The sequence below is a fragment of the Triturus cristatus genome, chromosome 7 (genome assembly GCF_964204655.1).
Source record: "Triturus cristatus chromosome 7, aTriCri1.1, whole genome shotgun sequence".
NCBI classification, from domain to species: domain Eukaryota; kingdom Metazoa; phylum Chordata; class Amphibia; order Caudata; family Salamandridae; genus Triturus; species Triturus cristatus.
The window spans coordinates 1611854676-1611882405 of NC_140590.1; the positions used below are offsets into that span (position 1 = coordinate 1611854676).

Consider the following 27730-nt stretch of genomic DNA (forward strand, 5'->3'; position numbering starts at 1 on the left):
AAGTGGGCCTTTAAAAGGATCAATGGATCTCTCTCCACACTATTTAACAAACTTAAACCATCTATAGGAATAAATCAACTTTGTGGAGTGTCGCCTGGATGATAAGGTAACATCCACAACGTCCAGCGGAAGAGAGAAGGAACTCCGGTTGCCCTGTTCAATCTCCAGGCATGAAGGTGCAGGCTCTGGAGGTGGGGGTGTAGAACCTGCCCCTGCGACTCCGAGAGGAGGTCTGCGCTGAGAGGGAGACGGAGCGGAGGGTGCGATGAGAGGTGAAGTAGATCGGTGTACCACACCCTTCTTGGCCAATCCGGGGCGATCAATATGACTTGGGCCCGGTCTTGGCAAATCTTCCTCCGAACCCGTGGAATCAAGGGTATGGGAGGAAACGCGTAAAGGAGTTGTGAGCTCCAATTAAATTGAAACACGTCCCCCAGTGCTCCCTGCATCGGATACTGCACAACAATGGGCAGTGCACGTTCTCTTGGGTGGTAAACGGGTCCGACCTAGGAGACCCCCACATCAGGAAGATGTGATGGTCCACCTCCGGATGAAGCCGCCACTCGTGATCGGCAGAGTAACGCCGACTGAGACTGTCCGCACGAACATTCAGCACACCGGCTAGATGATTTGCAAACACACATCTGATGGTTCTGAGCCCAGTACCAGAGTCGAAGAGCCTCTCGACAAAGACGATACAACCCTACACCTCCCTGTTTCTTGATGTACCACATCGCGGTAGTGTTGTCCGTCAGGACCGCAACCGACTGACGGAGAAGGGAAGGAAGGAAAGCCTTTAATGGCAAACGTATCACCCGCAATTCCATCAGAAGGTGTAATTACAAAATTTGAATGTGTTTGAAAATGCTATTTGAGAGGATTAGGAAAAAAAAAAAAAGGGCATACGAGAGGGGGAGTCACCGGCCAACTTGCCAGCACTTGGTCAAGTAGCTCAATAGATTTAAACAATTTGAGAGCCTCGGTCAGCATTCACATTCTGCAGGGACAGCCCAAAGGGGAGTTTACAATTACCAACCCACCTGGAATGGATTTCCCGATGTTTTGCAAATTTTGTACAGGGTTTCTGCATAGTTCTGCTGTGCTTGACCCAGTCAGGATTAAAGAGCAGCTGCTTGAAGAACTACTGGTTTCACCATCACGTCGGCCTGTGAAAGCTGAACAGAAATCTGTTGGTCAGACGTGAATTAAAAAATTCACTAGGAAAAATAAGTCCTGTGCAGTATAAAATCTCTCATTGCTAAGAACTAAACTATTCAGACCATTGTAGGCCTTTGTCCTATGCTCCAGTCCATCATGACCGCATGCATGCAAGACTATAGTTCAACCAAATCTCTCACTTTGCTCACTTGATGACATCCTCCTCTTAACAGTTACACATTTAAGACCGCTAATGCCCCTCTGAAAGCCTGGACTAGGAGCCCCATTATAACTGGTCTCAATGGAAGGCCCACCATCTAAAGCGCTAACATGGAATCTCTTCTAATTGAGGACACTGATTAATAAACGGACTGCAGATTCATCAGAGCTTGGTTAGTGAAGTAAAGTCTATTCCCAGAATTCCAGTTCACATTAAGGCATTATTTTGAGAGCGTAGGTAATTCAATATAACATACTCACCAGACGAGGATTCCAAGCAAGCACCATTCACTTTCAGAGGTGTCAATACAACTCGAGGAAGTAGCATACCTGTCCTTTTCTTCTGATTTATTTCCTAAAATGAAAGAGAATACAAATATTCTAAGTGTTACCAGTAAATCAAAAACTAAAGTGGGGCACAGGAAAATGAATTCTACATACAGTGAAATGTTAAGTATATTAATTAATACGAGAAACAGCGCAGGACTTGCCTCGGGAATAAAGACCGCAGTCCGTTATTAGAAAAGCTGCTTAAAGTAGGCAACACAAGGGTAAGCCTAATTGTAGGCTCCTCTCTGTAATTAGAATATCTTAGTGCAACATCCTTATCACCCCCTATTATTTTCTCTAGGCATACGAACAAGTCTAGCACGAAGGCCATTTAGACGGGTCGAAACGTTGACGCCCCCAGTTTAATTGCCTGGGACACGCAATTCCCTCACGTGCTACACTAAGAATTGGTTTCTAGTCTAATTTCCGAATGTATAATTGAGTTTACATACTTTGAAACGTGACCAGCTATTGGACGGTGATTGACAACCGGTCCCCTTGTGCATTTATTTAAATTCTTATGTCACTACGTTCTGTATTCTTTCACTCACTCACCCTTCAGCACCCTTGCTACATGCACGTTCCCTCTGGAGCAACCTCGATAAACTATAAAGGTAAAGAATGTATAAAATAAATGTACGGTGATTTTGGTTGTTGCCTTCTTTTGCTGTTTATGTTGAAATATTGTATTTAATATTGTGAGTTACCCAATATATTCCTTTTAGCTCTCAACTAAGTGAATGATATAACTGAGTAAGGGCCTATTGCCATGGTTGTTAATAATAGGTCCAGGACCATTGTTTTTTGTATCACATTTACACCCAGGTACTTGACTATTGGGTCACCCCATTTTTTTAATGGCTAAAGTAGGTAGCACAGCTGTATAGAACCTTTCCCAAGAGCAACATTATGGCAATGAGTTATTGGTAGTCCGGGAGTATTTTCTCTCCATTTTTATAACAAAAATGATATCAAATGCATTTATGCAAACACTGCTCCTGTACAATTACAAGCAATACAAGCAAAAGGAGGTACATGAATCTCCTTTATAAAGGGGTATTTAATAGAAATAACACACATGGAGCAGATAAGATGTGGGGTTTCTAATCCTCAATGGCATTTTAAAACTGAACTCAGCACACCAAAAACGATCACATGTTGCTACAAAAAAAAAATACCTTTATTAAACAAGGCATTTACCAGCCACAGTATAAAATATAAATAGCATGTCAAATGCAGAAGTACAAAAAATCCATGCATCAGATCACTTGAGTCAATTTTTGAATCCAGGTCTCTGTAAATCTATTTTCTACACACCCACAGAAATAAACATGAAGACTGCCAAAACCTTTTTTGACAAAACCAATAACAAGGCAGACGAAAAACAAACACCTGTGGCGGCTGGAATGTAGAAAAAAAGTACTGACATTTGACCAAAAATGATTCATATTAAGCATGTGCACCAAAACAACCCCCTTAGCACCACAGCCAGACAACCTCAACATACTTCCAGGCACCACTAAGTGTTTCAAGCTATTAGTAGAGTTCTTACTAATAACCAACCTTAGAGGTTGCACAAGCATGCAAAAACTGCTATTGAAGCACCATGACAACCTCCTAAAAATCCTTATGGGTTTTCCCCTATATAGCTTTTCTGCACACGTAAGGTATGTATCATGTGAAATTGTTTCCTGCCCCAATAACTGGTCCCTCCACCAGGTTTTACCTGTAAGGCAATCCTGCAGCTCTCCCTGGTGACAGCCAACAGTTTGCTCTGCAACTCATTAGAACACGATGCATTTGAAGACGTTTCCTCAGGAGACCCTTTAAAATAAGAATGAGAGGTAAGGTTCTTACTGCATTAGTTTACTTTGTTGCAAAGTGAATTTCCAGTGGGCAATCCAGAGACTTTAGGTCAGACATCTGGCTCTTGTTAAAATGTGCCAGATTAGGATTACTAAATAATTAATTATACCACCGCACAATCAACTTTCCCGAACAATCCATTTACACACACCAAGCATTACTGTAGTACATACTTCATGCTCATTCAGTAGGTTAATTAATACAAGTTAGCACTAACTGACTCCATGTCTAGGTGGCTAGCAGAAGTTCACTGCAGATACTCACCATCATTATCAGCTCCGCTCAACGTGCTGGCTTCATTGGATCCAGAACTTTCTCCATCTGGGGTATCATCCTGTTCCTCTCTCACTGGCAAAGAAAGGCTTCGAGACCACTGCAGCGCATCCCTCTGTGGTGAAACCGGCAAAACCCCACAGGACTGACTTTACAATGCAGCATCACAATGGAGATCAGCCCAGCAGACATCAGAAATATCACCAATCACTATATGCAAACAGTAAGTCCTAAAACATATACCCCCATTTTGTCCTCAAATTTAAATTATCCACAACACACTGGGCAGGTTCCTTCCACTGTAACCATTATATTCGACCATATAATTATCACTCAATCTAGGTCATCCTAGTCACCAGTTGTCACATTTTACATTAAAATTCCCTCTTTTCCAGCCCACTTGATAGTCCAAGAAACTCAAACATGAACTCCGTGCCATAAAATGCACCAGCCATTATGCAGAAAAACCAGCATCTAGCCCGATCAACTCCAGGTCAGTGAAAAACACAAAAGCATTGATCTCAACCCCTGAAACCTTAGTCAATTTTCACCTTCCACTTGTCACCACTAACTTTCATCATCCCATCTGTCACAACACCCTTTGGAAACGCCATCGTCAAATCCTGAAATCGAAACATTAAAAAAAAAAAATGCTAATTGAAGCTTTTCCTTCAGCATAACTCCTAAAATGCTCACATTTTAGGCGTACAACACTGATGCTGTGACAGCAAAACCCATACAAATCACACCAGACCACACCTATATTTGCTGTGTTACAATGCAGACCACCTGCAGCTCTACCAACACTGCACTTCCTTCACGCCAAGTTTTCGATTTAGCATATAATTGCATCATTTGCAGTCTCTCATACAAGAGTGCAATACAAATGGCTGCTATGCCATACTAACAGCAGAATGATTACTATACAAATGGAAAAAAAAATGCAACAATCAAGGCTCAAGCAAAAGAACTGGCTGAGTTCTTTGTGAACCCTTTTCAATTCAGAGCACAGCATCCTATTCACCGAATATTCTATCCCTTCCGAATGCGTAAATGAGCACTGGAAAGGGAAAATGCGGGGCCCGAATGCCAGCTGACAAGTATGTTGTGCATGGGTATAAAAACATCAATGTTAAAACACAAACGTTAATGGCGATGTCAATAGATGGCCAACTCATGACACCATTACAAATTACAGAGAATCAATTGCACAGCATATCTAAAGGTCTCTATGAATTACATTGTTGATGAGTATGCCATATTAGGGACCTACACAGCGTCCTCCTATCGAGTCTGATATCTAACGTAAAGAGTCATAAATGGGAAATAGTGGAAAAAGTCCCAGAAAGAGACAGAATTCATCCAGTATTGAGGAGAGCCAGTTGTCTATTAATTTCCTCATTCTAACTCCGGTTAACAGTATCCCAGAGGTTTACAATATCCACCAGATCTCACCCTCTAGTCGCAAATCAAAAGCACTGTAGACTCATTAGATGCAAGGTCCAAGGTGCCCCAATAGTAGAACATTTTGCCACACTTCAACATCCAGTGTACTGCCTCAGATGGTTTGTCTTAGAAAAGGTTACTTTGGGTCCTAGAGGGGGAGATCTGGTGGATATCCTAAACTTGCGTGAATGTAAATGGATACACCTCTTGGATACTGTTAACCAGGGTCTGAATGAGAAAATTACTAGACAACCGTGTCTCCTGAATACTGGAGGAATTCTATCTTTTTCTGGGACTTTTTCCACTGTTTGCCAATTATGCCTCTTTACGTTACATATCCGACTCAATACGAGGACGCTGCGCATGTCCCTAATATGGCATACTCCTCAACAATGTAATTCATAAAGACCTTTAGATATGCTGTGCAATTGAGTCTCTAATTTTTAATGATGGAGTGTCATGAGCTGGCCATCTATTGACATCGCCATTCACTTTTGTGTTTTAACATTGATGTTAATGTTCTTGTGTCCAAAATGTTTGAATATGCCTTTTGTCTGTACTATTGTTTTACAAATGTTTTCACTACATGAGGTTTTGTATCTGTTGCCCATTGTTTTTAAAGATTCTCTAATTATGCATTGTGCATATCCAATGACAGGTGTTCCGCCTTGTCGGGCACCCAGATTTTTCCATGTCCGCCATTCCAAATACAATTTGCACCACAAGCTGTGTTTTCCAAACACCCGGTTTCTTTTCCTTTCTCACAGTCAGTTCAACACGCTCACACGCACTGTCGTGGAGACAGACAGCAGTCAGCGTCTGTCCTCCTGGTCTGACCACATGGGCACTTTACTCACTCTATTTCAGACATTGCTACCGGCCCACTCGCACAGATGCGAGACGCTGCGGTTACAACCACATAAACAAGTTAAATTTGCATGATCTTTCGCCAGCCTTTCCTACCCTTCATCTATTGGGGTTGCCCTGCTCAGCTGGGATGCTTTTTATTTATTTTTTAGAATAACTTAAGCCGACTAAATTGGAATCTCGGATTTGAAGTACCCAGTCCATAATTATCCCAATCCAAGTACCATAGATATCGTGTGGGTAAGTTACACACACTATTACCCAGTTTCTATTGTTTTTCAGAAGTGCCTCAGCTGTCTTTTGAGTCTTTCCTAATCCCAGATGTGCAATTAATTTCTAGCACACCTATGATCTGGATCCTGATGAGGTCCTTCTTCCTCATTGGAGCTACCTAGCCCATTCCTACAATTGCTCCACATGTAACTAGACAGTGGGCTTAAGGTGAGACACCGCGCCACACTTTTCTGTACCCGTTAGCACCGTCTTCCACAAGGGTTCTAGATATTGATTGGTGTCCCTGCCCTTTTTCAGATTGCTCCCCTTCTGTCCGGAAGAAGACCCCACTACAATGTTCCAATGGCCTTCGCTCTTTTTGGGGTTGAAATGTCGACATTTCAACCCCTATGGCCGTGACTGAAAACTGCTCCACATTCAGATAAACACGGCTTTCATAAAGTGTATCTAATGACTTGTGGCCGAATTAGAAACAATATAGTCGGCGGTCTTAATCTGAAACCATTGTTTACACTATATATGATTTAACCCTTATTCTTCTCTGATCTATCCAGGAGCGCCCCTATCTACACCTACTTTCCGCTCACTGTGGAGCGTCTGTGGAGCGTCTGTGGAGCGTCTGTGGAGCGTCTGTGTCACATGAATTAATTTGTCTAAGAAAGTGATTTATTTTTATATAAACAAACCAGATATTCATTTGAGTGTTTTTTTTAATTTGTGATAATCGGGCACTAAGTTATACCCAACTTAAAGAATTCCCGTTGGGACCTACTGTTTTGTTGTGTCTTTGTTTTATGGCCCTTCGATACTTAAAAAAACCTTTTATTAGAATGAAAAAGCTCGTCCTTACAACAGTGAGCACGACAGATCTCAAATTCAAGAGGTAGTGTACAATACATTTTGTATCATTGGGTCCTGGGTTACAAATGATCTTGCTTGGGCGTTCCTCCTCCCAACCGCCCCATCCCTCCCCCTGAGCAGTCCAACGGTGGGAGAGATACAAATTCTATCCCTATACGTATTACATTTGGCCCTCTTTCGGCCCCATTTCCTCCAGCATCCTCCATTTTTAAATACATCTTTTTCTGCGATCACAGAACTAACCAGGTCTGTCTACCATTTCCCCAACAAAGGTATGTCCCCTGCTCCCCATTTCTGGGCGATGTTCCGTTTGGCTAAGGCCAAACCCAAGGGGACCCAGGATTGTTCAGTGTGGGTTAAGTCAGTAGCATCCCAAACATATATTGAGTAAACAGAGCTGTGGGGAGGTGAGAATCCTTTTTCAACCCACATCTTTCAATCTGGATAGGATTCCCTCTAAATAGGGTTTGATTGCAGGGCATTCCCAGAGCGTGTGAAAGAACGATCCCTCTAGGGTACAGTGCCGGGAACATTCTGCATCTATTCTCTTCCTCATTTTGACCAAGGTCCCCGCTGAGAGATACGATCTATGTAGTACTTTCAGTTGATCACTGAGTCTCATGGGAATAGCCACTTTACGTGGGAAGGCCATCGCATCCTGGCAGTCGTCATCCTCCAAGTCCCCTACGTCTGCCTCCCATTGCTGTCTAAGGCGTATGAGTGGGTCTGGTCGGTTGTTCACCAGTTTCCGATAAGTCAAGGATATTGCTTTCTGGGTCATCGGCTCCATCAGCAGCCTGTCTTCTAGTGGGGGCGCTTCAGGGAGAGCCTCCCTGCTGGGGATAACAGATTTAAGGGCATGACTGATTTGTAAATACCTAAAAGTTTCAGAGTTTGCCAGTTGAAACTCCGCTGGAGCTTAGTGAACGAGATCAACCCATCCCTTTTCCACGGATCACCCACTGACGAGATGCGAATTGTGTCCCATCTATCGAATCCCGGGCAGGTGCTCAGTCTACCAAGTTGTTCTGACTCAGAGTGGTATTGCTGGTGTTTTCTTGTTCCAGCCCAGTTTCTTGTATGATGTGGCCGTGGATCCTGTGAGATGTTGGTGCTTAGGGCTTGTAAGGAATATGCTACTTACCAGTATGCATCTGTTCTTGGCATGTAGAGCTGCAGAGCCACACACTAAGGAGAAGATCGCCATCTGGTGTTGGGCTCGGATGATTGCAGGTTGTCGTCGTCTTCGGAAGTAGTCTTTGGTCACGAGATTGGTGACTCCTCCCCTGGACAACAGTGCGCATGGGCATCCACGATGGGAAATGATGGAGTGTGTAAGAAGTAAAGAGAAAGGATGTCCATGTGTAGTGTCTAATTAAGACAATGCTGGAACAGATACAGGTCCCGGGGAGGCGGGTGGGCGTGTGTGGCTCTGCAGCTCTACATGCCAAGAACAGATGCATACTGGTAAGTAGCATATTCTGTTCGAGGCATATGAGCTGCAGATCACACACTAAGGATAGACTATATAGCAGTGCCTCCCCTAACGGTGGTCACCTGTATCAGTTGCAGCAGTTTGGAATAGAGTTTTTAGGACAGCTTGGCCTACTGAAGCTTGTTGTTTGGATTGCACATCAACACAGTAATGCTTAGTGAAGGTGTGTGTAGTAGACCATGTGGCTGCTTTGCAAATGTCTTCTAAGGGGATGTTCCCTAAGAATGCCATAGAGGCCCCTATTTTACGCGTGGAGTGCGCCCTAGGAGGAACAGTAAGAATATGTTTAGCTTTTTGGTAACATATTTGGATACATTTGACTATCCATCTGGCGATACCCGATTTGGAAATGGGGTTGCCTTTGTGTGGTGGAGCGAAAGCAACAAACTTGCTTGGTTTTCCGAAAGGGTTTGGTTCTGTCGATGTAATAGAGCAAGGCTCTTTTAACATCTAAGGTATGAAGTGCCCTCTCGGCTACTGAGTCTGGATTAGGGAAGAAGACTGGCAGTTCCACAGACTGGTTTAGATGGAAAGGGGAAATAACTTCAGGGAGGAATTTTGGATTCGTCCTAAGAACCACTTTGTTCCGATGTAGTTGTAGGAAGGGTTCTTCGAGAGTTAAGGCTTGTATTTCACTTACTCTTCGCAGGGATGTGATTGCGATGAGGAAAGCCACTTTCCATGTTAGGAACTGCAGTTCGCATTTGTGCATTGGTTCAAATGGTGGACCCATGAGCCTTGTTAGAACAATATTAAGGTTCCACACCGGGGAAGGTGGGAACCTTGGAGAAATGATTCTTTTAAGACCCCCCATAAATGCTTTAATAGTTGGTACCTTAAAGAGGGACAGGTGTTGTCTATTTTGCAAATAGGCTGCTAATGCCGCTAGATGTAGACGTATAGAGGAATACGCTAAATTGCATCTTTGCAAGTGCAATAAATAGCAAATGATGTTCTGGATGGAAGCATCCAGTGGTTGTAGCGCAGTAAATGGCAAATTGTTTCCATTTTGCAGCATAGCATGCCCTAGTAGTAGGTCTCCTGGCTTCTTTAATGATATGCATACAGTCTGGAGGAAGGTTGAGGTACCCGAACTCTAAGACTTCAGGAGCCAGATTGCCAAGTTCAGTGTTTGAGGATCTGGGTGTCTGATTTCTCCATCGTTCTGGGTTAAGAGAACCGGGGAGAGATGCAGTTTTTGATGTGGAACTAGCGATAGTTCCAAAAGTGTGGTGAACCAGGGTTGACGTGCCCAAGTGGGAGCCACTAGGATGAGTGTCAGCGACTGTTGTTTCAGTTTGCGTACCACAAATGGAATGAGAGGGAGAGGCGGAAAAGCGTACGCAAATCTGCCTGACCAGTTCATCCATATTGCATTGCCCTTCGATCGCGGGTGTGGGTACCTGGCGGCGAAGGTTGGGCATTTTGCGTTTTCTGGTGTGGCGAACAGGTCTATGTCTGGTTGTCCCCACTTTTGGAAGAATGGGAGTAAGACTTTGGGGTGTAGTTCCCATTTGTGTATCTGTTGCGTGTGGCGACTTAAGAGGTCGGCCACCTGGTTCTGAACTCCTGGGAGGTGTTCTGCTAGCAGGTAGATGTTCCGGGGAATTGCCCATCTCCAAATTTGTTGCGCCAGTTGGGACAGTTGTAGAGAATGTGTCCCTCCTGGTTTCTGTATGTAAAACATTGTGGTCATGTTGTCCGTGCGGATGAGGACAGTTTTGTTTTGGAGACGCACTTGGAAGGATTTCAGTGCTAGGAACACCGCTAGAAGTTCTAGGTGATTGATGTGGAACTGTTTTTGTTGAGTGGCCCACCGTCCCCGAGTGGTGTGTTGAAGGAGGTGGGCTCCCCACCCGATGAGAGATGCGTCTGTGGTCAGCACAACTTGTGGAAGGGGCTCCAAGAACGGCCGCCCTTTGGACAGGTTGATGGTGTTCCACCATTTCAGTGAGCGAAGTGAGCGGCTGTCCACCAACACCAGATCGGTAAGTTGTCCGTGGGCCCGATTCCACTGTTGTGCTAGACATTCCTGTAAGGGACGCATTTGAAGGCGTGCGTAGGGTACTATGGAGATACATGACGCCATCATGCCTAAGAGTTGCATGAACACTCTTGCGGGGAGAGAGTGTTGTGTTTGAAATGTTTCGATCAAACTTTGTATGTTGGCTATCCTAGCTATGCTGGGATAAGCTACGGCTTTGGCTGTGGCTATGGTGGCTCCCAGGTATTGCTGTACTTGGGAGGGTTGTAGTTGAGATTTGGGATAGTTGATGGTAAATCCCAAGTCGTGCAGGGTTTGAATAGTGCGGTGGGTGTGGTGAACGCATTTGTCTAGAGTATTGGCTTTTATGAGCCAGTCGTCCAGATAGGGGAAGACGTGGATTTGTTGTCTCCTGAGATATGCTGCCACAACTGCCAAGCACTTTGTGAACACCCTTGGTGGAGTTGTTACTCCGAATGGGAGAACTGTAAACTGATAGTGTTGACCGTCTACCACGAATCGTAGATACTTCCTGTGAGCGGGATGCATAGGGATGTGAAAATATGCGTCCTTGAGGTCTAATGTGGCAAGGAAGTCTCCTTGTTGAAGTAATGGAAGGACCTGTTGGAGAGTGATTATGTGGAAATGATCTGATTGTATGTACTGGTTCAGTAGTCGGAGTTCCAGTATGGGTCTTAAGGTTTTGTCCTTTTTGGGAATGAGGAAGTATAGGGAATATACTCCTGTGCCCTAATGCTGTAGTGGAACAGGTTCTATTGCGTTTTTCTGAAGCAAAGACTGTATTTCCTGTTTGAGGAGCGTGAGGTGGTGAGACGTCATGGGACGGTGTCTGGGTGGTATGTTTGGGGGCGGGTTTATGAGTTCGAGGCAGTAGCCATATTGGATAATTTGTCTTACCCACCTGTCTGTAGTGATGGTATTCCAGACAGGTAGGAACTGTTGAAGTCTGCCCCCGACCGGAGTGGAATGGTCTGGGGGGAGTGGTGGCAAGTCACTGTTTGGTGGCTGTAGAGGAACGGGTGTTGTTGTTGCCCCGTCCCCGGCCTTTATTATTGTTTCCCCGATACCCTCCTCTAAAATATCCTTTGTTAGGGGATGTTTGACCTGATGTTTTGAAGGTGGAAGAGTTATCTGTTCCCACATTTTTGGAAGCTCCTCTATAAAAGGAGCGACGAAAGGAGCCTCTGGGTTGAGTAGACTGCAATGCTCCCATAGATTTTGCAGTTTCATTATCTTTCTTCATTTTTTCCAGGGCAGTGTCCACTGCCGGGCCAAATAGTTGCTCCTGATTAAAGGGTTGAGCAAGAATGGAGGTTTGTACTTCCGGCTTGAAGCCAGAAATGCGCAGTCATGCGTGGCGTCTAAGCAACACGCTTGTGTTGACTGCCCTAGAGGCGGTGTCCGCTGCGTCTAATGCACATTTAATGGAGGAATTGGATAATAGTTTGCCTTCTTGTATGAGGTCAGTGGCCTGTGTTTTGAAAGGTTCAGGCAGGTGTTGCAAGATGTCTTCCAGTTGATCATAATGGGCGCTATCATAACGAGCCAATAGGGCTTGTGTATTTGCGATACGCCAGTGGTTAGCCGCTTGAGCGGCAACCCTTTCGCAGGATCTTGTGGCGCTGGTCTGTAGTTTCTCTATTCTGGGGTTGAGGACCCTGGCCCTGACAGGGTCTTTAAAAACCTCATTGGCATGCTTTATCACTCCCTTAATCATGGGTAGAATGTGGGACTGCTCAAAAGTCTGGGACTGCTCAAAAGTGTCAAGTAGAAAATCCTCCTCAGGAGTGTCGGTGTGCATGGTGACACCATGAAACGACGCTGCTCTGTTAATAAGCGGACCGAACCCTAAATGGTCATCAGGAGGGGAGGGTTTTGAGGGGTATGGAGCGGGGTCAGGCACATCAGGCATAGGATAAGTCCAGTCATCTACTGGTGCTGTGTCCGGGAGTGTAAAGGGATCAGTGGGATAAGTTAAGAAATCTGGGTCTCCCCCTCCCCCAAAATCATCATCATCCTGTGGAGGTGGTGTATGAGAAGGAGATGGTAGAGGTGCAGGCGGTGGGGGGGGGGTGGAATAGGAGGGAATGTAGGAGAGGAAGGACGTAAGGGTGAAGTGGCACAGTCCTTCTTTGGAGGTGCTGGAGGAGGTGGTGAGTCCAGCTTTCTTTTCTTGTAGGGCACCGCTGTGACATGTCCAGTTTTTGGACTTATGTAAATCCATTGTTGCTTAGGATCAGGTCGAAAGAGTTCCTCAGTGTCCGAAGGCGGCTGTTGTGCCGACTTTTTCAGGTCTTTATGGACGTGTTGGGGCACCGAAGAGGTTTTGGGTGCCGATGAGCTTTTCGGTGCAGACGAACCCTTTGGGGTCAGTGGAGATTTCGGCGCCGAAGAACGTTCGGTGCCGGTAGAGATGCCGGGACCGAGTGACATTTCGGGTCCGATGGATTTTTCGGTCCAGAAGCCTGCTTTGGTGCCGAAGGCACAATGACGTGAGGTTTGCTCGAGCCCGAGCCACCTGCAGGCCTACTTTTCTTCGGAGCTGGACCCGAGGGCGGGGCTTCAGAAGATGTTTTTGGATCGCGACTGGGCCCAGTTGGCAGAGTCTTGACCAATGTCTTTTTGGGTGGTGTTGGGGTAGGGGGGCTGGTACTCACAGGCTGCCCCGGATCTGAATCGTCGGCCTCGGACACGATTTGGAGATCTTCGGAGTCATCGTCAGGGACGTCCTGTGCAAAGATGTCTTCTGGTTCCGGAACCGGCTTGGCCATGATATGGCGTAGAGCTCTCCGGTCCCGGATGGTTTTCTTCGAACGGAATGCGGCGCAGGCTGGACAGCTGGATTCGTTGTGGTCTGGTGAAAGGCACAAATTACAGACCTCGTGGTGATCACTATGAGGGAACTTTGCTCCACTTTGGGGGCATTTTTTAAAAGGTGTCCTTTCCATGAGCCGCGTCCGGAGTCGGTCCGATATGGTTTGACGTCGAGTTTTGAAGTTGTGAGAGTTGTAGGGATTGCTATAAGTTTTCTGCTGGAGCGGAAAAAGTTCATCCGAACCCAATGGCGGAAAAAAACAATCTGAGAATGGAGTGGATGCCCATGCGCACTGTTGTCCAGGGGAGGAGTCACCAATCTCGTGACCAAAGACTTCTTCCGAAGACAACAACAACCTGCAATCATCCAAGCCCAACACCAGATGGCGATCTTATCCTTAAGTGTGTGATCTGCAGCTCATATGCCTCGAACAAAGAGCTTTTCACATATACACCCGGGTCCATTATCCATTTATCCCCTTCGATACGCTTTTAATCTAGAGTACTTTGCAGTATCAATATTCACTAGGAGACACTGTAAAATGCTTATAAAACACTGTTCCCATAACACAAACCTCATCAACAAATATGGCTATGAATGTGGCACCATTAAAAGCATTCATGGGCACTGAATACAAGCAGAGTTTTTTTTCTTTGTAAAAAAAATCTTAGCTCTTTGGAGGCAAATGGCATTGCTCAAGGCAGCTCAAAGAAAACCATGCTCTTGGTGAATAAGACCACAAAGCATTGCCAATATCTGGCTGTTCAGTGCATTTCACACCAAGTACCCATATCCATTTACCCATTTGAAAATATTAACACTATGCTATGGATGGTTTATACCAGAGGGTTAGATTGATAATCAAGAAATAAGTCATGCTGTTAGGTCAAATGCTGATCAGTAATTGTTCCTTCAGCCAGTCCCCCTAGAATTATCTGTTGGGCCAAACTGGTTTTAAAAAGTCCAGATGCCAGGAAACCTCTGAAACAAGCATGGATACTGCATAAAGGTCTGGCTTTATAGTGCCAAAGCATGCATAGCATGCTACTTCCATTGCACACACAAATGAAGTTTAGCACATAAAAACCACGCCTGTTACCATTCTTTTTTTATTGCATTGAAAAAGCCATCTGTAGAAAGTAGAATGGCGAAAAAACTGAAAGTTACATACAGTGATGATCAAGCTTACTTTTGAGATGTAAAATAGCCCCTTGATCACTCTAATGGAGGTGCCTCCTAGAAACAAGCATGATACACTATACAGCCAACAATATACAGTGAAAGTAACTCTTATGGGCAAAGCTAGACACAAAGAATTGGTAACATTAGATTTAGACGGCAGCGCTATGAAGCCACATCTAAAAAGACATTACCAAATACATTGCTTTCTAAACCTCGAGAAAGCACTAAGATCGATGAATCACATTCAAACACTGTAGTTCCGGCATCACACCAGCTGATGTATAAAACACTAGTTTCCAGCATTTCTAACTCCACAAGGGATAAACAAAACACAGAAATAAGGGTTATAAATGGACAGTAAATTATACCAATTCCAATCCAAACATATAGGTTTATAGTCAAATCTAGTAAGAAGCAAGAGCTGCATCGGCTCTGCACTTTTGACTTCAAATATGGGGTTTCATCTCATTTCCAAACAAATTTCTCCTTGCTGCTTCTATAATGGATACTACAAGGAGATCCGATTCTTTAGCGACAATAGGTAGCCATGTCTGTAGGAAGATCTGATGTTCATCCTACCAAGGAAGCTATAAACGCATGTAAGCTGATTAAACTGGGCGAAACTATAACCTATTATCAACATCACTGCAAGCAAATTTGGGGACTGAAGAGATCACCTTAAAAACACTACTGCACATGTTCCGAGAGAAGACTGTTTACGTGGCCAGAGGCAAGCCTAGGGCATGGAGTAAGATGTGGGGTCCCTGGAATTCCTATCGGGGGGATATCTGCGCCCCCCCCCCTTGGTAGTCGAGCCAGACGTAACGATGTCCCCTTGACTTTGATGTTCCTGGTGGCTTTGCGGGAGGGATGACCGAGCCTCTTCCTGCCCCCAGTGCCCTTTTTCACGCAAATAAATGTGTAATTGGCTTAGTTGTCGCTGTTGTCCCCCGCCCATGAGAGAGCAAGTCCCTGTTAATGGAGTTCTTTTGCCTGGTGTAAGTTACTTTTTGTGTTTTATTTGTAAAAAGTTAATAAGAAACCTTTCTGAAATACTATGTTCAGTTGTGGGCGGCTGCAGCCGTTAGGTGTGCGGTTTGCTTCGGCTCTTTTAACTGCTGTATTGTTGTTTTCTCTACATTAGCGGCCGGCCCGGGCGGTTGTAGGCCCATGACTGTCAATATTCGATGTGTAAATAAAGGTTAAAAAAAAAACAAAAAAAAAAACACTACTGCACAATACAAGCTCCACAGCACCAGAGAAGTCTGCACTGTCATATCTTGAGCTTCTTTCAGTTCTTTGTTCCCTACTGCAGAAACCAAGATCCGCAAGTTTATGAAATTACAAAGTGAGCAATAAACTGCGGACCCCGCGTGGCTAAAACCAAAAAATACATTCTTTTTGCGATAAAAAAGCATAAACACAAAGTTATCTGTAAAAAACATTTTTTTAAAGCATTGATCTTCGTCTGCTAATTCTTCCACACTGATTGCAGTTATGGAAAAGAACATGGAAAAGACAGAGGTGGAAAGAATTCCAGTCACCAAGGGCCCTTAACACACAAACAAGTGGAAAGTTGGTCGAAGGGGTTCTAATATGGTGCATAACTCAGAGCAGGAAAGTTTTAATGTGTATGCTACGTAAGTAATAAGCTATATCACCACTGAAAAGAAATAAAAATAACAAGCTGCAGATACGAACAGTTCCTGCTTTCAGTCAAGTTATAATGTAAAGTCTTGGTTCCTACTTTGAATAGAGTTCGGAACCCACTTGGATCATGCTCAACATACTCCAAAAGGATCACATAAAAAAAAAAAAAAATCTATGCCATTATCTTTCATACATTCTAGAATTTTTCCACAAGAGACCAACATAAAATGGGTGTTTCTTTCCCTCCTCATATTGTAAACTTACCTTTAGAGTGAACATGCTGATGCGCCCTGGCAACTTGTAAAAGATGGAATCTCCAGCTTGAGAATTGGAATTCAACATTGCATTCAGACATGCGAGCGGAGTGGTACCACTACAAAAAGGGAACAAGCAAATGACTGAAAAATATTCAGGACTACAGAAAGGAACCAGAACTGAAAACCCAAGGAGCGTTTGGTGTTGAATGAGAAACATTTACTGATTCCAGAAAGACCACAAGCTCCTCTCCACTCCTCCCAATGAGAAAACCAAAGGACCAAGGGGCTTGCAAGGCCAATGAAAGGTCCCTTATTCAAAAAGCCAAACATCTCTCATTCACTGAAACGCAAGATGGCAGACCTGCATCTCTGTAGTGGCCAAGTAATATCACCCCACAATAAGCCCATGGACAGGTCATAAGAATTTCTCAAGCATTCTGAGCAGGAATCTACATTCACTACAACACATCAAAGGTTAAATGTAAATACCACAATATCTGGAATTATCATCCCCCAGCCAAGTTGGGGAGATACCAGATGCCCCCAAAGCTGCTCGCGTTGGTACAAAATCCTCCCTACCATTTAGCAGTAATTATTCCAGCGTTTACTCCCCCAATAAGCAAGAACCTAAAACAACCAACCACTAAAAGTCTATCAGGACAGTTATAAAAAATATACTATTAAGCAGCCATTCCATGTGGGGCACATTAAAGTAGTACATCAATGGGAGAGAGATGAAAACTACAAAACCCACCCTATGCAGTCACAACTGAGCAAACACATTGGGAGATCTTAGTAGTATAAAGAGGACACCCATCAAAACCCGCTGAATTGTCTGCCCTTTTCAAACTAGTATAACCAATCCAGTCCACAGAGGTCCTAAAACAAGGCATCCTCCTTTGAAAAAGAGCTGCCCAAGTAATTGAGAGTTGGTACTACCAACCAGGTCAATGCACCTAGGGATAAAAATGTCTAAATGAATACTACCACAACACCCAAATGGTATAAAAAGGGCCCAATGCTTCATCAACATTCAACAAATTCCTTACCTCTTCCTGCTATTCATTTTCCAGGCAGAAAAAAACAAAAAAAGGAAAATAAATATATAGTTAGTAATTAATAAGCCAAACTGCAAAAAGCATCTGTGAGACAAACAAGTGAAAGTGATGTGTGCTGATTCTAGGCACTGATGCAAACAATTCCAGAATCAACAGAGTACTCTTCAGACAGTTAAGCACCATCTCAACTCCGAGTGCTCTCCGGCTGTTGGTATGACCAAGCCCCATTTGAAAAAGAAAAAAAAAAGCAACACTGTCATTTCAAACAAAGCATTAGCAGTTTATGGCTTGTAGGAACTTCACTCATGAATATCAACAGAGAAAAGTAGTACTTCATGACCTGAACACTTCAAATGTGTAGAGAAAGCAACAGATTTGCAGTCTTTTGATCACCGCTAGCATGAAGGCAATCCTAACACTGCTTTAGTCAGATGCTAGTCATTTAGTAGTGCGCCCTCACAAATAACCTGACAGAGTGAACTGTAACCAGTATCACAAGCCTGGTGTGCAAAAGTTACAAGAGTCTAACCCTACAAAAACTATAAAGAATATCTAGGAAGCCAATATGCATGACCGTTCTAAGAACAATTGCAAGTCCACCCTTGTTTTAGACTCTTAACGAAACACTATTGTAGGCCCTGGGAGTCACAGCACAAATTGAAACACTGACCGTATCTTCTTCAGCTCCTTCAAGCCTTCCACTTCTATTACACGCAGGATCTGTTTGGGGGTCATCGGTGCATCAGAATAATTCTCCAGAACCTAAAAAGACACAAACATCCCAAAACTTCATATACTGCCATCATCATCTGCCATCGCGCTCAGTATCTCTGACACAGTTCAACAACCACAAAAAAATATTAACCATTACACACTAATATGCACACAAGATCTTCCTAGAAGTTCCTTTTTAAACCAGGTTGTGTGTGACAGCCCACTGTTGAGTAGCTAAAGGAATCAAACATTTCAGCTTTCACGAGATCCATCCTTCCAGGGTTAGTCACGGTCCTCTCCCAATCATCAACAATTTGTGTTAATACCTTCTGTGAGTGTAAATTGATAGCTTGAATGGATCATATAGTTTGTTACTCTTTCAAGTGGGTTTGAACAGATGCACTATCATCCCCACAGCAATACCATAAACACAACTACTGCAATAATTCCTCTTTCCTAGTCATTTGAAGCCCCCCGCCCCCTCCCCACCGGACTCACCTGCTAGTTAACCTTGAACTCTAATTTTGACACCAATTTTCAGTTCCCAGAGTATGAGCTTTGATCTCCAGAACATTTCCAAATTTTCTTAAAATCAGATTGGCAACTTTGCCTTTCATATAAGGCAGAGTAATATGGCACAGAAATACATCTATGGCAGGAAAATTAAATGCCACTTATGGACTGCAGCACACATTATGCCATCCATTACTGTGGCAATGAAACATAGCTTCAAGCCTACATTGGGTAGCCTGACAGCAGCAGCAGCTTGTACTTTGCTGCACAGACCTGTCCAAACACCCTATTGACAGGCAAGAAAACCTCATTTTAAATATTAAATAACCCTAAGCGTACCTTGCAGCACACGAGATAAAGAGCATAATATTTAAGAGTGGGTATGTGTGACATTAGAAGTGGCATGTTCCCCCCAATGACTAAGCTGGTTAGACTGCAACTGGCACAAAGGAAAAGTGAAACTATAGATTATACACTTTAACCTATAACTTTTGATCTGTACCAGCTAGACTCCATTCAAAGCCTTATTTCTATCTTTAATAATAATCTAATGGCAGTAATTTATAATTAAATATATGAAAATATAACTTTTAGAAAGTTACCTTTACACTGCCTGAAGCCGGTAGAGACGAATTTGAATTAGATCTCCAGCAACAGCCAGGCCTGTTCATTGCCCAAATTAGGGGTGCAAGATGTGAAAACTGCACCCACAGCAGAAACAATGGCCTGGTAGTGGGGAGTGGTTTTCTTCCCCTGGCAGAAAGACCAGCTGAGGAGGAACCAGGAACTTGACTCCAAAGGAGCCTGACTGGTCACAGGCAAATGTTAGGCGACAACTGGAAAGCCCCAGCTTCTGCCCCCACAGTCAAGTAGACACCAAAACCAGTGGGTGAAACGCCAACATCCGTGACCACAGAGACTGTCCATTACCCTGGCCATATCTCTGGAGGAGGTGCCTTGGGGTGCCACAAACACTTACTGGACCTGCAGAAGATCAGAAGAGGATTGGACCTGCTGTGACCGTAGAGGAGCTCAGGGCCCAGAGGAGCAACCTGCACATTATTGACCTCCCTGAGAGCCCACAGGTTGAGAATGCAACGGCTTTCGTGGAGCTCTGGCTGAAGAGGGAAGAGGCTCTGCAGGGCTTATCCACTATGTACATAGTGGAGCACACCCACCGCATGCCTGCCAGGCAGCCGCTACCATGGGGGCCATTGTGGCAGTGAGCAGCTAGGCTCTTGAACTTCTGGGACAGAGATATCTTTCTAAAGGTCAGAGCATAGTTGACTCCTCTCGTGATCTGTCCTCGATTTCACTTAGGCTGTATGGTGGCGCAGGGAATCGTTCCACAGCGTGAAGAAAACACTGCACAACATGGGTCTCAAATATGCCTTGCTCTTTTCCGCAAGGATAAGCGATGTGTCCATAGAATGCACTAATTTCTTCAAGGACCTAGCTCAAGCAAGGAGTTGCCTAGAGCAAAACTGTAATACGGAGGGAGCAGTGGGTGCCGAAAAGGGACTATGCACATGGCCCTTTCTGCTGATCTGGCCTCGGCGGGCCAGAGAGCTCCCCAGCTTTCGGCATCTGCCATGGTCTCTCCAGTGTAGGGTCTGATGTCACGACATCAGATTCAGACACCAAGCTGTTCCCCGGGGAGACCTGCACGTGACTTCCTAAATGGCTGTTGGGGAGCTCTATTCGGTGGTTTGCACTAACATTGGAGTCCCTTTCCTTTTGACACCTTCTCCCAGTCAGGATACAAATGGGAAAAGACGCTAATAACCCATTAGAGAGCAGCTTATTGCAGCTCATTTTTTTACTGCTGAAACGAAGGAAAAATAGCATAATGCTTCTTTAGGCCCGATCCTGGCGCCTAGCCTGGGATCACTTTAGGCCCCCCTAGGGGGCCCACCCCCCAGTTTGTAGACCCCTGATCTAGAGGGAGGGCGATTTGGATTTGCACGGGCATTCCCTTTAGGAGCAAGGAACCCTTGACAGATCCAGAGGGTAGGTATGTCTTATTGAAGGGATGCATTGATGGGTTGCCATTCGTACTGGGGTGCATATATGCACCAAATTTTGGCCAACTGATTTCTTAGACTCGTTCACTGTGGAACTGGGCCACTACCCTATGCCCTATGGATAGGGGGGGGGGGGGGGGGGGGGGCACCTGTTACCAAGCATGCCGGCGATCCGTAATGCCAAAGTTCTGCCTGACTAGCTAAATTATTGGTCCTTAGCCAACTTGTGGGGTATAAGGAACCCCCAGTTTACTCCTTTTTCTGCCCTCCTCATGGCCTACATGACATACTAGATCATATAGCAAAATCTGTTCTGAGCTCTACTCCTCTCTGGGCCACCAGGAACAACCTGCACATTATTGGCCTTCCTGAGCGCATGGAAGGTGAGGACGTGACAGCAGTTGTGGAGACCTAGCTGCAGAGGGAGGAGGATCCACATGGCTTGATCAGAAAGTACGTGGTTGAGCGCGCCCACCACATGTCTGCCAGGCAGCCACCTCCATGGATGCCTTCGCAGCAGATATTGGCTAGGCACTTGAACTTCCGGGACAGATCATATTTTGCAAAAAGTAATAGCTAAAGGCCAGGTAGCAGTGGACTCTTCATGTATTGATCTTTCCCAATTTCCCTCAGGCGGTCTTGTGGCGCTAGACATTGTTCCTTAGCGTGCAGTAAACGTACTGGATATGCTCCCTCTTTTGCCCTGTTGGCTAACCCACTGTGTGGCTACAGGACACAACTAGTAGCTCTTCAGGGAAATACTCAGCTGACCTTGGGCAACTGGACTTGGACAGGACTTTGTTGGCCTCCGCCCGACAGCCTGAGATACTCTAAAGGCGCTCCCCTGTGGTCCCCGGGGTCTTAAAAATGTATTCCTTTGGTTTTTTGTGCACCAATAGAAAGTTTTGAACCTTTGAAGAGAAGAGGGGGGGAAAAAAAAAAAAATCACTTTTCCTCCAGAGCTTCAGAGGTGCCTGTGGGAAGAACAATATATGACAAGCAGTTCCACAGCATCTGACGGAATAAAGGAACCTAGCACCTCTGAAAAAACAACTAACTCTCATTCTGTGTTGGAACATAAAAACTTTTTTTTTTTTACTTTCTGGTCTTCCAGACTTTTCAAAAGGGAAGAATCCACTTGTATCAAACCAGGGCTCCAATGCAGTCAGCCTCAAAGCGCCCTACATTAAGGTCTACCATTTCCATTGATCATATTTGGCATTCTGTGTCTTTTGGCACTATTATCTTTATACAACTATCTCCAGTTCACCCGATTTTTTGTAGTCTTGGCCTTGCTTTACTCATAAAAAGTTGCCACCTCATTTTTAAATTGGTTGTGGAGTTTCATGTGAGGCTTTCTCTTCTGTGTATGCATCGCTTAAATACTTCACACATTGCTTGCGATTTAAGCCCGACTGCTTCATGTCACGTTAAAATCAACCTTAAGCAGTCCATTATTTAATTTGTGCAAAATCTTTCAGTCAAATAATAACCTACTTTCCTACGCTTTCACAGCATGCATCATAAGGATCCAACAACTTTAGAACTACTTCAAAGTGGTCGTTGCATAGACATTATTTGATAACAGTGGAGGTCTGAGGTTATAAAAAGTTAGCAGAAGGCCCCATCCTTCGCAGGGAGGAGAAACGAGGCAGGGGTGTGGAATTTAGTAAAATATCTGCTTGTCCACTGGGCAGGTTGGTTCATAAATCTACTTGTCATGTAACAAAACCCACTTGTCCCTTTTGTGCCATGTAATGCGACGACAAATCATGGCAGCAATCTCATTATATAAGAGCGCTGATATAGTCTCTCTAATTATGCCAGGGCTCATAGTAGGGTTTGAATACTAGCCATTCCCTTATGTTGCCACGTTCCCAAAGATCTACATACTGGGGCTGAAGGTAGCGTTAAGGAATAGTTCCAGGGTTGGAATGTCCTATTGAGTCTGTGCAAACCTACTACATTGTATGTTTTAAGGGTTTTCACCAACACTTCTCTAATATTTTCCCATACTGAGAAAGGTTGGAACTTTAATCTTGACAATGCCAGATGTGAAACTTCTTCCAGGGTTGGTAAAAAAGTGGTTGGAGGGAAAGTGAACTTGCAAACACTCAGATTTGCGCATAAGCAAATCTACACCTGCATATTTGCTCATGCTAAAATACAGCCACAAATATTTTCCAAGAGTACTATTTCTTGGCCTACTTCTGTAAATTCTTGTGAATCCACAAAAGTTGTATATCTGCACTTAATGCAAGGCCATATACAACGGGTGCACTTTTGAGACTTTACTAATTGGGCAGCTTATAAGGTCTAACATTAACTATGACCTTATGTGTTTATGAAAGTTCGGTCTGTCTCTCGGTTTATCAGCTGGCTTCACTGTGAGCGAAAACCTTCTGCTCTTTCACAAGGAGCATATTGGCACACAAAGTAGTTTTGTTCAGTGCCAGGAACTACTGTGGGAATATGTGCTTTTTGAGACCAAAAACTTTTTTTGCTTTTACCAATGTTTATTATAATGGTGAGGGCCCAGCAGCACCCACACCAATAAGGTTTTACAAACACCATGCCAAAACAACACATTGACAAAACCAAAAGGCTGACCACCAATTTCAGACCTGCCCGCTTTGCCAAGGCTTCTTTATTTTTTAGGTTTCCCATAATCTTATTGAAACCAGTTACACTGATTTTCCATTTTGAATATTTTTGGGAAATACTAGCATCCATCAACACATTTTAACAAATGATGCTGCAAAGAGATGTTACCTAAAATTTTACAGTAGTTTAGCTTACCATTTCCTACTTGCATTTCTTGGTGAACATTCTCTTTTGAAAGCAAAGACTCATCAATCTTGCTTTGAAGCTTCTGCAAATATTTGCATCTAATCGGAGAGCATTCTGGGGGCATTATACATAGCCTCATATTGCTAATATTTGAAAACGTGTGTACAAAATCTTATACTGGAACCACTGTCAGTAGTGCAGTCAGAGCTTACATTTACTTAAGAGTGCCCACCCTAATAATAAAGGCTTTGCATTAATGAACTATAAATACAAGTTTGAACAGCATTAACAAATGGACACAAATATTACCTTAACTGGAGACAATGCCCTTCCCTGATCCATAATGTGTTACTGTAACATGGCAGCCAAAGGCTTTGTGCTGTAGGGGGTTGGGCCTACTTGTCTCAAGGACAAAATACACATTACAACTTGTTGCCCTTGACCCCAAACAATATGTCCTGGGCATCGGACTATAGCAATTCCACATCCCTGAACGAGGCATAAGATGATTCTCCTCCACCGGGTTTGCTCTCTTGGCTATAACTCTAAATGTCATTATTAGTCTGGTGTGGCCCGCTTGCACCCATAGCGGATTCTATGTACCAGTGTCCTCCTCTAGGTTATTGCCCAGGGAGATTTCTATTACTGTAAGGACAAAATGATTATACACATTTGTGGGGAGTTTCTTGGGGTGTGGGGGGGGGGGGGGGGGCGCTACGGTTTTCAAAACAAAGTTATCTTATGCAAATGGCAATATAGTTTAAGGACACCTTAAGCTTCTAAGCTAACTGGCTTGATGATCATTCATATCGGAGATAAGGTACATTTTTTAATAACAACTAGCAGACATCGTACTAATCTGGTCGTTCTGAAGCACAATCCCGATTGTATGTACATTTATGTAATTAAAACAACTTTTATGAAAAGGTGTATGATTGATATTTGAACATCTTAATAAAAAATGTATTAAAAAAATATATCATGGCTTTGTCGCATGCTTAGACACAGATTAAGCTCTTGAACAAAAAGATCCAGAAACAAGACCCAGCTCACAGAAGCCTCCTGGAGAACAGATACAAGAGCAGAGCCAGTCAAGTGCCACATGGACGTTACAGCTCTTCTGAGCAAACAAACCCATCAGCCAGACACATTTGCACAAATGCCTTCATTTTGGATACCATCCTTACCCACAATTCCCATATTGTAAATTAAAACATAACGACATAACTAAAAGTGATTTTAGAACTACATGACAGATCTGGTTTGGTATTCCCCAAATATGAACTGAAAGGTTTGGGTGCTAACCCTCTAACACAGTTTCATTCAACATTGGCAATTGGAATGTTGCAAGAGCCACTTGCCCGGATAGAATGTGGATACTAATGTATTTAAAAATATTACTCTTCCTTATATTCATAACTGCCAGTGCTCACTGGAACTGTAGAACGATGTAAGGATCAACGTTTAGGACCATGGGAATACAATGTGATATATGAGTGCAATGCATTGCTCGTTTTATTTTCCTTGTGGGAAAACGTAAAAAAAAAAAAGATGTAAATTCTAACAAAAAAAACCTTCACTGACCTATCCAACTATGTTGTTGCTTTGCCATTTTATACCCCCTGTAACCCTGACCACACAAAATATATGTGGTAGAACATGTAAAATTTACATCATGGTAACCTGTACATGCGTTCTTGCTCATTGCCCTCGCTCATGTATAATACCAGGAACTTCATGGCTGTTTTTTAATGACCCCGCTACCGTGATCTTATGTACCACTGGACATTAGGTAAAATACTTATTGAAGAAATACCATTGCCCCCAAATATCAATCCACACACCCATTGAGTGAGCTGTGCAAGTACATGTTGAGTGAAGACTCGGATGGTCAAGGAACAGAGAAATCATGACCTGGCGAAAAGATGTCACTCAATTCAAATGGACGGAAGGATTAGGGCAATTTAGATAGCAAGACTAAATTGAGAATGGCCTGGCACAACAAATACTGTGGCTTCTTGCTGAAGTACACTTAAGGAATGGTGGCTATACTCACTCTTCTACTTATTACCACAAAAACAACCCAAAATAAAATATCTTACTACACTTCATAACCCAAATCTTTTCCATCACACACCAAAACATTACCACTGCATTAGTTACATCCGGACAGTCACTCACCCTTTTCTGTCCCGCATTAATAGGCTGAGCTGCTCGTTTTCAATGAGATTGCTCTCTAGTACACACTTGAAGCTCTGGGAACACTCTCAGATATCAATCACCTTATAACACTGAACAAGAGTTAAGTATTGTTTATCAAAAAAATCTTTAAAAGGACATTAGTTATTTGAATAGTGTGTCTTTCGAGTAGATTTATATCAAGGTTTTCTTTTTTTTTTTTTATAAACAGTTGATATGTAGTGCCATATTTGACAAAATGAATCCTTTTGAATATTGTAGTGCTTTGCAGTAGTTCAATACACTATACAATTGATTAACACAACTGAAAAAGCACATTTGGGTGCATCAAATGATTGCTACTGATATCACTAATGGCCATGTGTGGCGCCATTTCTACACGCCGACGAGCTACTCCACTTAATCCGGTCAGGGCAGAGCTCGATTTAACTACTAGGGCCCGGACACTCCAAGTTACTTTAAACCATCACGCCTCCATTAATCAGGTTTCTACGAACATGGTGGCATACTGGATATAAACCGATTCAACAAAATGTGGGATTAACTGCTATTCAGCACTCATTGTTTTAGTCATCTATGCTGTGTTTTTAGGCCTGTCAGTTTTGAAGATCCTGCAATTCCATCAAGTTCAATTTACTACCACCCCCCATGTACAGTTGTTAATTCTAGCATGAGATCTAAACCAACATATTGTCAGATTTATAACCGCATCAATATATTTGACGGCTTAAATATTGTCAAAAAGAGAACGCTCCTGTCAACTGACCTGAGTGATAGGCTGACTCTTACTAAAATATCCAAGGTGAAGAGTTTTCTTCTTACTACTCGAGTGTGCCAATTATGATGCCAGTGTACTGAGAGCCAAGAGCAGGTGTTGATGCACTGAAATAAGTTGGCAAACTTTCAAAGTTAGCACAACAAGATGATGGACGGAGTGCTGAAACTTTTCAACCATTAACCCCCAGTCAAGAGATCTGGGTTGAATCCATTGTTCTTTGACACCTCAGTTTTGTGATATTGCATACTTTCAAAAGTACTCATTTAACATTCTGTGATTGCACTTGGGGGACAACGAGGCTTTAGGTCTGCTTCTCAACTGCAAAAGTTTAAAAGCAAGAAATGTACTTTATTTTTAGGTCTCGCCTGAGGCAGCGCATGCGCTGACCAGCAAAACATTTAGTAAGTGGGTTTTTCAAAGTGCTACCACACGCTTTTGCTGGCTTCAAGCTTGCGGTTACACGCGCTGCCGCCATCTGGCTTTCTGTTATGGCTCATTAAGCCTTACAGCGTGCAAATCACTTTTACTACCCCCTCCCTTCTCCCACTTCGTCCTTGTTAACTTTCGCGTGTTTTCGTGCACAGGCACGAGCAGAGGCGCCATCTGGCTTTTCTCTCGCTCGGCCAAGCGCGCGCATAGCTTCAATGCCCCTCCCCTCTACCACAGAGCACGTCTCGCAGCTTGTTTTTCCTTCTGCGCGAGGCGGGCACCTTTCATGCCAGGCATGCATTGTCCAACTTCCCACAAACATGCATCTCCTGTGTACACGCACCCATATGTAGCCCTCAATCACAACAAATAACCCCCAGCCAATCCATGCAACTGGTAGCCAAGTAAACTCTCTACAGAGGCATTTGCACGAAACTAGCGTCACAAATTAGGCACATACGTTCCCTCTTAACAGAAAAGCACACAGTCTGGCCCCCTCGGGTAAAAGTGTGCACTGCTTCTAAAATACAAGCCCACACTCCTTCCGAACACATAACCATGCGCCCT

At 43.8% G+C, this 27730-nt stretch overlaps 1 protein-coding gene across 4 annotated transcripts in view; it reads right to left on the reverse strand.

Annotated features, from left to right (window-relative positions):
• The window catches only part of ASXL1 (ASXL transcriptional regulator 1), a 136795-nt gene extending 118449 nt beyond the window's left edge, over nt 1–18346 (reverse strand). For 2 of the 4 annotated variants that reach the window (XM_085619493.1, XM_085619489.1), the window contains exons 1-5: nt 16666–17694; nt 3838–3961; nt 3434–3531; nt 1639–1732; nt 1041–1175 (exon numbers count right to left, since the gene is read on the reverse strand). In XM_085619493.1, coding sequence (XP_085475619.1) covers nt 1041–1175; nt 1639–1732; nt 3434–3531; nt 3838–3961; nt 16666–16875 — 661 coding nt within the window. In that variant the 5' untranslated portion in view covers nt 16876–17694. The other 2 variants (XM_085619490.1, XM_085619491.1) reach the window with 2 other exon arrangements.
• Between the last annotated feature and the right edge of the window lie 9384 nt (nt 18347–27730).